An 11,696-nucleotide genomic window follows, 5' to 3' on the forward strand; every position below is an offset into this window, starting at 1 on the left:
TTTCTGCCCACACTCCAAAGATCTGCCGGTGAGTTGATTAGCTGCTTGAAATTGCCCCTGCGTGTAGTGGGAAACAAAAGGCAGTTGATGGGTATGAGAGAGTGAGAGAGAGAGAGAGAGAGAGTGTGTGTGTGTGTTCAGGGAAACAAAGAGGGTCAGTAGGTGTGGGGATGACTCCTGGGCATCTGGCACAGAACTGATGGACGTGATTTAGAAATGGCACAAGTTACGGGAGGAGGGTCGCAGGTTATTGGGGGGGGTGAGTAGTGAGGCTCCAGTGGGGGACAAGAAGAGGCAAGTAAAAAAGGGAAGGGTAAGTTACAGGATGTGGGGAGGTTACGGGGCAGGAGGGAGATGGATCTCAGATTTCAGATTCATGTTCTTGCTGCAGATAAAGTGAGAGAGACTAGCCCTTTGGACAGGGCCATTCTGCCACTGATTGGATTCCCATCATTTTGTAATTGATATCCCATTGGTAATGAACTTTCCTTTGCCGAGTGATACTGTCTTAGTCAAATGAGTGCCATTCAATACTGTCTCCTTTTTCAGTGAGCGATGTCGATTGGCCGTGTTCTTTGCAGAGATTGTATTTTCTTATTTCTGCTCTTGCTCAGATGCAGTTTCTTTCTCTTCCCTAGATTGAATCTCACAAACTGACTTTCCGTGAGTCAGCTAAAGCTCGTACAGATCATGGCGCAGAAATTGTCTACAAATCCCCAACCCCCTCCAATGAGGGCTCTCCCTGCCGACTCAGCAACGTGTCCTCCACTGGCAGCATCAACATGGAATCTCCACAGCTCGCCACGCTCGCTGACCAGGTCTCTGCCTCATTGGCCAAGCAGGGGTTGTGACTGTCGGTTTAAAGCAAGTTTGAAGTGTGCAACTGTCTAAACCGAGTTTGTGTCTGATCTTTCATACACTGCCTCTGGATTTGCTTGCATATCTGACCAGTTACAGACAGTGGTGCTTTGTTGTCTTTTGTGTGTTAATTCCTGATCTGCATTCTTTAGGCTTTTTGAGAAGTCTGGGACTTTAGAAGTAGCATGTCCCTTTATTTAGAGATTAGTGGTTAAAGTACAGAAATGGCTGAAATGTTCTGACTGGTACAAAAAAATTTTGAAACTTTTTCCAAGTGAAATGGTGGCCTTTATCTCAAGGGGCCTGAAACCCAGCAGTAGGAGCTCCTGGAAGTTGCACAAACCTCTGGTTTCGAGCCTGTCTTCTGTTCTAACGCTGCGCTCAGTGGGGCTGGAAGGGCTCCAGAAGGCTGAAGCGTTTGCTCATCAGAATGGTATTGAAGGTAAAGTGGTTGAATTGTGAGAACAGCTCATAGAGGCAAAGCTTGTACTCCCTACACTGTAGAAGATTAGGTGATCTGACTGAAATATTTTTAAGGTGATGGAAGGAATAGAGCAATGGGGTAGGGTACTGGAATGAGAGCCAGGCTGTTCAGAGGTGGTGTCAGGAAACACTTCCACACACAGGAAGCCTGCAAACCCCTGGGAAGCTGCACCGGGAGAGCGAGGGAAGGGCAAGCAAAGGGGAACTGACTACCTGAAATCCTCCACTTGACCTGCTGACTTGAGTGCTAACCCCATAGGCTTCTGCATTGTCAGTGTACCCACCCCGTGGGGATCTGCTGAAGTGGGTCTCCTGGGGGTTATTCTGACTTGGATTAGGGAATGGTGTAGAGCTAAAAGGGAGGTTGCTGCCTGAGGTCTCAGCTCCCATCACTGGTCCCAGGGAGGAACCTGAGCCCCACTTCATGCTGGTCCCTCCATGCTCCAGTGGCACAGTTGGCGTTTCACCATTTATAGCCCTGGCGAATTAGCTCAGTGTTTTACTTTGCCTAGTATTTACATGTTCTGTAATGAGTACGAGAGTACACTTCCAGATAGAGGTGAAACCCCAGATCTGATCTACAGATCAGACCTCTCCTTGAATCCCCAACATAGGGAATTACTTTATCAATTCCTTAAATCGTCTTAAGCACCTCAATGAAGTCACCACTTTAACATCTATACCACAGGAATATAGATTTGTCAATGCTCTATTTAAACCATTTTAGCTCCATTACCATTCTGATAAATGTGGAGAAGATGTGGGAAATATCCTACTGCCTTTTCCACTGGAAGTATAAGTTGCTTCTACAAAATCTGAAGCAGAGGTTTAACAGGGACCCACAAAGTAGGCCCCAGATTCAATGACCCTCTCTTCCCCAGTGACCTTTCCTTATCCTAGTCTGCCATAGTAATATTTTTCCTGCCACTCTCCTGTCCTGCAGTGATAGAATTATACTCTATTTCAAAATGTCCTGCTAATATAGGATTGATATTGTGATAATGAGTATGGAGACACAGTCAAGCTGGTGTTGCAGGAGGGTGCCAAATCATAGTTGAGGAGCAGGAGGATCAGAGAGCGTATATACACACACAGCTTGTCTTAATTTCATTCCCTGTGAGGTCTAGAATCCACGAGACTGTAGTTGGGTTGCTCCCAGGTCTGAACTTCCTTTGCTGCTGCCCTGGTGAAGCCCAACCATCTCGTTGTTCATGAATGCCTTCACTCATCTCTCTTGTTCATTACAGTCCTGCTGCCAGTGACCTTATCACTTAATTTTGTTTGCTGTTTGGACCTGGTCCCCAATGGTACCATTGCCTTTGACCATTGCTGTTGGTCATATTGCTGATTCAGCTTGTTGATTGATCTTGCTGCCCAGTGATATTGTTAGTTTATAACTGTGCTGTGTTCACACCAGCATTGCTTCACTGGTCTGGACCCCATTCCTGGATTCCACTACCCATGATCTCATTGATTGCTTCCTGCCCATTCATCACACCACCCCTTGATCACATCTCCTTATTCATATCAACCATTTATCAATGCCCATCGTTCTCACTGCCCATGTACCATCCTTGTGCTTCACTGGTGATGACTGTCCAGCCACCTCACCATTCTGATCTTTACCTGTTGGTCTCCCTCTCTTGCCGCAAATTGACCTCTGTCCATTGATCTTGTCCCTCAGTATTGTTGCCCTTTGGTCTTGCTGCCTATTGGCTTTGCTGCACAATTAGGGGGATGTCAGACTGCAGGTGCTGGAATCTGGAACGAGAGACAATGAGTTGGGAGAACTCAGCTGGCCCAGCTGCAACTTTGGGTTGGGGTGGTGGGGATGAGAAAATCCTGATGCAGTCCATTGATGTCATTGACCTCTCCGATTACAATGTTTCAAAGGCATTTAGATAGGTTTTTAGATAAGAACTGTTTAGAAGGATACAAGCAAATGGGACAACCTCAGATAGACACCTTGGTTGGCATGATGAGTTTCCATGTTGTATAACTGACTGTTGACTGATCTAATGTAGCTTCATCAAGCACATTATCCTTCAATTTCAGTTCTACCTGGCCTTTGTTTCCACTGGGCACGCTACCATCGTTCTCACGATGCGATGCGCTGCACTTATTTTTCCCAGGGTTGAAATGTCTAATGCCGGATGGCGTGCATTTAAGACAAGAGGGAGTAATTTCAAAGGAGATGTGAGGAGCAAGTTGTTTTTTTCATATACAGAGAATAGTGGGTGCCTGGAATGTGAGCCTTGGGTGGCATTAAAGGTGGGTACATTAGGGATTTTTAAGAGATATTTAGATAGGCACATGAATGTGAGGAAAATGGAAAGATGAAGACATTGTGTAGGCACAAAGAGATTAGTCTGACTGTCTTCTTCAGTCTATCTGTTGATCTCACTGTTCCTCTCAATCCCTGCCCACCCCCCCCCCGCCCCATTAATCTCTTCTATTTATATCCCTGTGTTCAGCTGGCCTCACTGGTTTTTCACGATCGGAGCACTATAACAGACCTTTCTTCGCCCTGTAACTTACAGTCTTCTCTGCAATGTAAAACATATCTGTTTTCAGGAACCTTTCCAAGTTCTTGTGAGAGGTGTCTCCCTGAACTGTTAGCTCTGGTTCTTTCTCTACTGGAGCTGCTGAGAATTTTAGACAGACAAAGAAACAAAGCCTCCAGGATGACGAGAGAGGGTAAAATTGTTCTGCCTCCAATATTCGATGAAAGAGTTCCAAAGACTCTTGGTCCTCGGAGAAAATTTTGCCTCATTTATTAGAGGTGAGCAACCTTTTATTGTTAAAGTATTTTTAAGAGTGAAACAATGATCATCTCACAAGAGAAGGCCTCTGTATTCACCTTGTCATCCCCTCTCACTCTGAGTCTAGCAAACACCAGCCTGGATAGTTCAGTCTACCCTGTGAGACAACAGCCCATACACTGAGCCTCCTCTGAACTGCTCCTGGACATAGCACTGCTGATGTGGTCCAGTCACTGCCCTTTATAACTGATGCAGAACCTCTCTGCCTTGGATTTCACTGCCCCTTGCAATAAATGACACCTTTGTTAGTTTTCCAAATCACTTGCTGCATCTGAATCTTTGTAAAGGATATGCCCAGATCTCTTGGCAACCCAGAGCTCTGACCACCTCCAGCGGGTCACCCCTCAGCCTCGGTTTTGGCTCATCAAATCCCTCGTTATGATCTCAATACTCATTGATCCACATTGCCTAAAAATGCTCTAGCTCATCAGTCGAGGGATCCCTTTTCATCTCTAACCATTGATTTCCTGGTCATTTGCCATCACTGTCCCCGACCCCCAAGGAGGAGACTCTTCCACCTCACAAAGTAGCTTATTTTACTTTTGAATCACACACATTTAAATTTAGACAAGTAATTCTTGGCACACACTTGATACTCAGAGGATTTCTAACTTATAAAAATGTTCAAATTACAAAAGATTTATAAACTACAAAGGATTACAAAATGCACAAATTAAAAGAACGTACCAATGAGTTGCAGATGAACAAGTGTCCATCACAAATTCTGAAGCATGAGGAATAAATTCTAGTTCTGCCTTCTGTCATTCTCTTGTTATTCCTAACAATTGTCCTTCTAGTAAAGTTTAATGGCAGTTGGGTGACCAACGTAAGATGCATTACCACCACCTACTGAGCTGGAGTGTGGAGCAAAGAGACAAGTAGTATCCCCACTTTAATTCCCGCTCAAAAATAAAAACTCAAATAATATCAAAAAGTCGAATGCTTTTCAGAAAGTCAAGTACACATTACAATGGCTGTGATATCCTAACAAGCTTTCCATGTTAAACTCTTTCTGTCCCAAAGATCTCAATTTAGCAATTCGATGTTTCCTTTGCACCCTCATAGGAACTGCATTTAAACAATCTATGCTGCACTGTTTCTTGACAAGTTCGCTCCCTAAAAATACCCATATCATGCATATTTATTCTGAACAGTGTGGGCACATAGCCAAGTGGTTAAGGCATTGGACTAGTAACCTGAAGGTCGTGAGTTCGAGCCCCAGCCGAGGCAACGTGTTGTGTCCTTGAGCAAGGCACTTAATCACACATTGCTCTGCGATGACACCGGTGCCAAGCTGTATGGGTCCTAATGCCCTTCCCTTGGACAACATCGGTGTTGTGGAGAGGGGAGACTTGCAGCATGGGCAACTGCTGGTCTTCCATACGACCTTGCCCAGGCCTGTGCCCTGGAGAGTGAAGACTTTCCAAGCGCAGATCCATGGTCTCACAAGACTAATGGATGCCTTTATTTTAATTCTGAACAGGGAATTATTCAGCCTAGTATGTCCAATACATAACTGTAAGTGTAACTTACTCTCTCCTTTTATACCCACCTCCTAGTCGAGTTCCCACCATCCTCTAAATTTTATATAAATCCTGTCCTTTCTTTTCCTTATCCCAAATTTGTTGCCACAGTGATTGAATAGACTTTTTAGTTAAGGATTTCACCTCTCCCTTATGCAAAGGCACCCTTATGAATTTATATCGCTGATTTTAAGTGACTGCTTGGCAAGAATGTCTGCCTTGTCGTTTCTTTCAACCCCAACCTGGGCAGGGTCCCATAGAAAATGTACACACAAGCCTGGGCACTGCTGTCTTAACAGATGTCCACAGAAGAATGTCTGGCCTACAATCTGAAGTATCTGTTTAAATAAATGTAAAGACCGAGAACAAATCAGAGCACAAAGGCACGTAATCAGGGTGTACTTCTTCGGCCCATTCCAAGGCTAAAACGATAGCAACCATATCAGACGTGAATACTGTAATAGTCTTGATAATCTTTTCTTAATAGTCACCTGAAACTTTGGAGCATTAGCAGAAACACCTGAATGACATTCCTAACAATTCTAACTGCTTTTTAGTATTTGTACTGTCTTACCTCTAATTGACATCCCCTGTGTCAATTCCATTCATCAGGCCAGGAGAATGCAATGTTTAATTTGGCCTAAGTGGGCTCCATTATTTCTCTTGATACCTCATTGTTCACGTGTTTACGACAAGAGGCTGAGCAAGGAATATTGGTTAGAAGTTTAACTTTGTCAAAAGCAACTTTTTGACCCTGGAAAGGTCATGCTGCTGTGCCAGAAAGCTGAGGTTAGCAATAAGCCTCTTTGTCCCTGTAAAGTGACTGTCCATTACACAGTGAACATTTAATAGTCTCAATTTGGAGTGCTCGTGTTCTTTGATCTCATGGTGTGCTGGTGTATTTATCCAGTGATCTCGTCATCCATGCATCCATTGAAAGTGGCACCCATTAGCCTGCTCTTTGAACCTGCCATCTATTGGTTCCAGTGTCATTTGGTCTCGCTGTTCGTTGATGTAACAGCCCACAGATCGCAATGTCCTTTGGTCATACTTTCTGGACATTATCCTACAGAGACTTCTTTGTGTTATGTACTTGATCCACCATCTTCATTGATGGTTAGATCTCATGTGTTCTTAGTCACAGTGACTTTAGACCTTTCTGTTTTGATATCACTGAACTAACTTATTTACTTACAATGATAGACCAATACCATTCAGCCCAGTGTCCAGACCAACTCCCAGTAATCCCATCAGTCCCATTCCATATTTCCCTGTGGCTTTGCACTTCTTTCTCTGTCATGACCTCTACAATTCTGCACTGCAGGGTGATGGCATTAGCCATTTAAAATATCAACACATCTTTGGGATGTGGGAGGAACCGAGAAACCCACACAGCCAGAGGGAACGTGCAAATGACCCAGAGTCAACCCCAGAGATCGGGATGGAAGTCAGGTCACTGGACCTGAGGTAGCAGCACTACCTGCCTCCCCCTATTCCCAGGCAATTAAATTCACCATTGCTGTCCAATTTATTTCTGTTGATCATCACCCAGTTATTCTGCTGTACTTAGTTCTTATTGCCTTTGAATTACTCTGGCCACCCACATGCCTCTCACTCACTCTCAATCTACACTAATGTCTGTTACTGCCCCTCTGTTCCCTTCTACTGATCCCTGTCTGTTGATGTCCATATCCTCTGATCTCCATCCACTGTCCATGGCCTCTATCTCCATTGATCTCATTGTCCATTGCTCATATGTTGGTACCACTGTCCACTGATCTAACCTTCTGATGCCCGCTGATGTCACTCCCTCTTGCCCTTACCGCCCATTCGCTGCACAGAGTGTGTTGACCTCAGTCTGTCTGATTTCACTGTTCATTGATCTCACTGTCTCTGCATCTCACTACCCGCTTCTGACTGACTGCTCGTTGTCCTGTCCAATGACGTTGTGCATTGATCGCGCTGCTTTGCCCAACCAACCAATCAACCCATCTCTACCTTCCTGCAGTCAAGGGCTTTCCACCTCACTTCCAAACACCTGCCAATTCAGTAACATTTGTAAATGTCTTTATCATTTACATCTAAATGATTAACAGAGTCGGACAGCACAAAGGAGGCCCTTCAGCCCATCATCTCCATGCTGACCACCAGTACCCATAAAACATAGGAGCAGAATTTGGCCCATTGAGCCTGCTTCACCATTCCATCATGGCTGATCCATCTTCTTCCCATCCCCAATCTCCTTGTATCCCTTCATGCCCTCACTAATCAAGAACCTATCAACCTCTGCCTTAAATATACCCAATGCCTTGGCCTCCACAGCTGCCTATGGTAACAAATTCCACGGATTTACCACTCTCTGGCTAAAGAAATTCCTCCTCATCTCCATTCTATTCTGAGGTTGTCCTCTCTGGTACTAAACTCCCCCACTACAGGAAACTTCTCCATATCTACCCTATCAAGGCCTTTTGCCATTCGATAGGTTTCAGTGAGATCCCCCCTCATTCTTTTCAATTCCAGTGAGTGGAGGCCCAGAGCCATCACACGCTCTTCATATGAGAAGCCTTTCAATCCCAGAATCATTTATTCTAATTAACCCATTTATTCTAATCCAATTTGCCACACTTCTCTTCCTTGGTGATTCAAGTGCTCACCTAGAGACTTAAATGTTGTGAGAGTCTCTCCCTCCACCACTTCAAGCATTCCAGATTCCAAATATCTCTGTGTTAAGAAAATTCTTCCTCAAGTTCCTCTACTACTTGACACTTCCGCCATGGGGAGAAGTTCCCCACTATCTACACCTATATGCCCTCATTTCTGAGAGTTGCTGCACTCTCTGGGCCTGCCATCACCCCAAGTTAGGCTTCAACTAAATGATCAGTCCCACCTGCAGTTAATATGAAACTCTCAGTGAATTTGTCCCTGTGTCTGTGAGATTGGTTCCTCAGGTGTGTGTCAGACACTGTGCCTTTGGTCTCTGCCTGCAAGAAACTGCAGTAAACGTCCTATGTATCCTTTCCTGGGATGTGGGCATCCTCCTCTGAGGAGGCGATAGGCACACTGGACCTGCATACTCATAGAAGAATGAGAGGTCAAATATACAAACTTCCCAAGCTCAACAAGGCTGATGCACTGAAGATGTTTGCTCTCATTGAGGTGGGCAGAACCAGAAGGAGGTTGGCCATTTAGGGCTGAGATGGGAAGAAATTTCTTCACTTGGGGTGTGGTGAAACTTTGGAATTCTGTGCCCCTGAAGGCTCAGTGACTGAGGGATGAATAATGTCAGGATGTGGGATCAATGCAGGCAGGTACAGCAGTGATTTCACTGATGTAATCAGCCAGTGGTGGCATCTATCCCTCATTTTCCAAAGTCAGAAGCTCCATCTGCCAGTAGATTGTACATCAGTGGAGTCATGTTGGATTGATCACATCATACAACCTTTGTCATTGAATTGTCTGGTCTGTCTGATAATTTCTCAGCAGTCGATAACTCTGGATTAACTTGGGAGCTGATGTCGGCTCTTTGCCTCACGCTAAGGATGTACTGCAGACTGGGTCAGTTGGCAGTGGGTGAGACTGGGTGAAGTTGAGGGAATGGCTGAGCTAGCTGTTCCCAACCAACAAATCCTGTTCAGATGTGGCAGGTGACAGAGAAACTAACCCAGTGAGTCTCACTGTGCACGTTGAGGGCAAGTGTTACTCAGGCCAACCCTCCTCTGGGGCAGTGACACACCGATCAAAGGCGGGGTCAAGGCATCCAAGGGGAGTTTGTGTTACAAATGTCAGGTTCCAAATTTCTTGAAAAGGGCTGAGAACTTGGAAAACTGATCCCGTGAAGGACCTTCCTGCTTATTCCCATGCAGCTTTCTCTGGGACAAGTGCCAACGTGAAAGTGATGTTGTGGTAGTGTACGTTGTTTCTTAACGCTTTCTCTTTAAGATGTGATGAGGTGGTAATTTAATCCCAATGGCGGCATCTTTGCTAATGTTCAGTGGCTTTGCTTCTTGTCTGTGACTGCTCAACGCTGTAACTATGAATCATTGGTTTAGATTGATAATTGTGGCTGTAACAGTTTGGAAATAAAGTCTGTGTTCCAAAACTCTTGATTTTCTGTCCATCTCCACCACTCACATCCCCCCACCCCACCACCACCCCTTTTGTGATACGTCACGTCAAAGTATTCGCTCACCAGAGCTTTTTGTAAATTTAAAATTGAGAGGGGGATGCTGGGGCAGGAAATGCACCAAGGAGGAATTCAGCAGCAGATGCTAAAGAGGTCAAAATAGATGATCTCAGAGGTAAAACAGAAGTGGTCCATTCCCTCACTTGCTTCACACTTTGTCAACCCAGATGACAGAAACTCTTGACCAGGTTTTTATTACCTCTGATTTTAACTCCTCTTTCTGTTTTCCTAAGCTCTATAAACCTCCTGAGTTCTCCATACCCCTCTAATTCTAGCCTCAGACTCAACATTCTGCCTTCAGCAGAGCTCCACCTTTTAAAACCCGGAATTCCTTCCAAACATCCCCCTCTCCCTCCTCATCCCCCTCTCTTCCCATCCCTCCACCCCACCCATCTATTTCTCTTTGCGTATCTCCATCTCCATCATTAACTCTCTCATTTTCATCCTCCTCCCTCTTTGCATCTTTCATCTCCCTCTGTGGCCCATCTCTCTCATTCTTTCCCTTCCAATCGCTCTCTCCCACTCCATTTCTCTCTTGCATTCCCTCCCTCCCCATCTCTATCTCTCCCATCTCTTTCTTCATCTCTCCCATCAGTCCCCTCTATCTGCTTCTTTCTCCTTATCTTTCTCTCCCCTCTCTCAATCTCCTCATGTCCACCTATCTTTGTCTCTCTTGTTTCTTCTCTCTCTCTCTCTCTCTCTCTCTCTCTCTCTCTCTCTCTCTCTCTCTCTCTCCCCCCTCCCCTCCCCTCCCCTCTGTGTGACGGTTTCTGTCCTCCCAAGGACCATGGGTGCAAGGCATATCATTAACATCAATGTTATTGCCCTCATTGGACGTGGCAGTTAGATTCTGAGGTTTTGAACTGTTTCTGAAGTAGTTGAAACCTGTACAAACCAGACCCATCTCTGCAAGGCTGAGACTATATCCCTGCAGAAGGTAGGTGGGTGGTTGTGGTTAAGCTATTGGCAAGGTTGGGAATCTTTCTGGGAATTCAGGAAGGAGAGAGACAGCAGGGGAAACAGTAAGCTAGTCATTAAAATAATCGGAATATGAAGATAAATTCAGAGACAAATGGGATCAAAGTATTGAAATATGTGAAAATTTCAAGTGAAAGGCACAGTATCTGCTCACATTTTCACAAGGTAAGTGAATTAACACACAAATAGTCAAACACATCAATGTTATTGCCATCATTGGAATGTGGAGGCAGGCTGATCAACACAGAGAACAAATATTCCATGGGATTCAACATTTATTAAAGACAGGCTGAGGTGCTGGGGTCACTTCTGCATCAGTTACTGAGGTGGTGAGAGATAAACTCACTTTGGCAGATTATATCGTAAATTGGAATTAGTTGAAATGAGCAAAGGAACAGCAATTAGCAGAAGATATTTACTTACATACCATTAGTGATGAAGTCAGGCATATAGCACAGAGAAAGGACCTTCATGTCCATAACAACCATCAAGATAATAATCCATTTACTAGCCCTATGTACCTTGGTGATTCAAGTGATTGTCTAGATCAGTTTGGGATGTTGTAAGCATACCTGCCTGCACCAGCTTCTCAGGCAGTGCATTCTAGTTTGTAACCACCTTCTGATTAAAAATAATCCTCAGATCTCTTAGCCCTCACCTTAAACCTACAATATACCCTTTGGTTTTAGCTGTCTCCTTTATGTGGAAATATTTTTCACTGTCGACACTATTGATTGTCCCCCATAATATTACATCAGGTTCCTCAGAGGACTTGGAGAGTAGAAAATGCTGTTCTTTTATTCAAGAAGGAAAATAGGGATAATCCAGGTAATTATAGGCCAGTAAGTC

At 44.7% G+C, this 11,696-nt stretch overlaps 1 protein-coding gene across 2 annotated transcripts in view; it reads left to right on the forward strand.

Moving 5' to 3' along the window:
- Positions 1-9,777, forward strand: part of maptb (microtubule-associated protein tau b) — a 77,561-nt gene extending 67,784 nt beyond the window's left edge. For both annotated transcript variants that reach the window (XM_063037104.1, XM_063037103.1), the window contains one exon: positions 639-9,777. In XM_063037104.1, coding sequence (XP_062893174.1) covers positions 639-851 — 213 coding nt within the window. In that variant the 3' untranslated portion in view covers positions 852-9,777. The remainder of the gene's footprint in view (positions 1-638) is intronic.
- The last annotated feature ends 1,919 nt before the right edge of the window (positions 9,778-11,696 follow it).

This window comes from Mobula hypostoma, chromosome X1 (assembly GCF_963921235.1).
Source record: "Mobula hypostoma chromosome X1, sMobHyp1.1, whole genome shotgun sequence".
Classification (NCBI taxonomy): Eukaryota; Metazoa; Chordata; class Chondrichthyes; order Myliobatiformes; family Myliobatidae; genus Mobula; species Mobula hypostoma.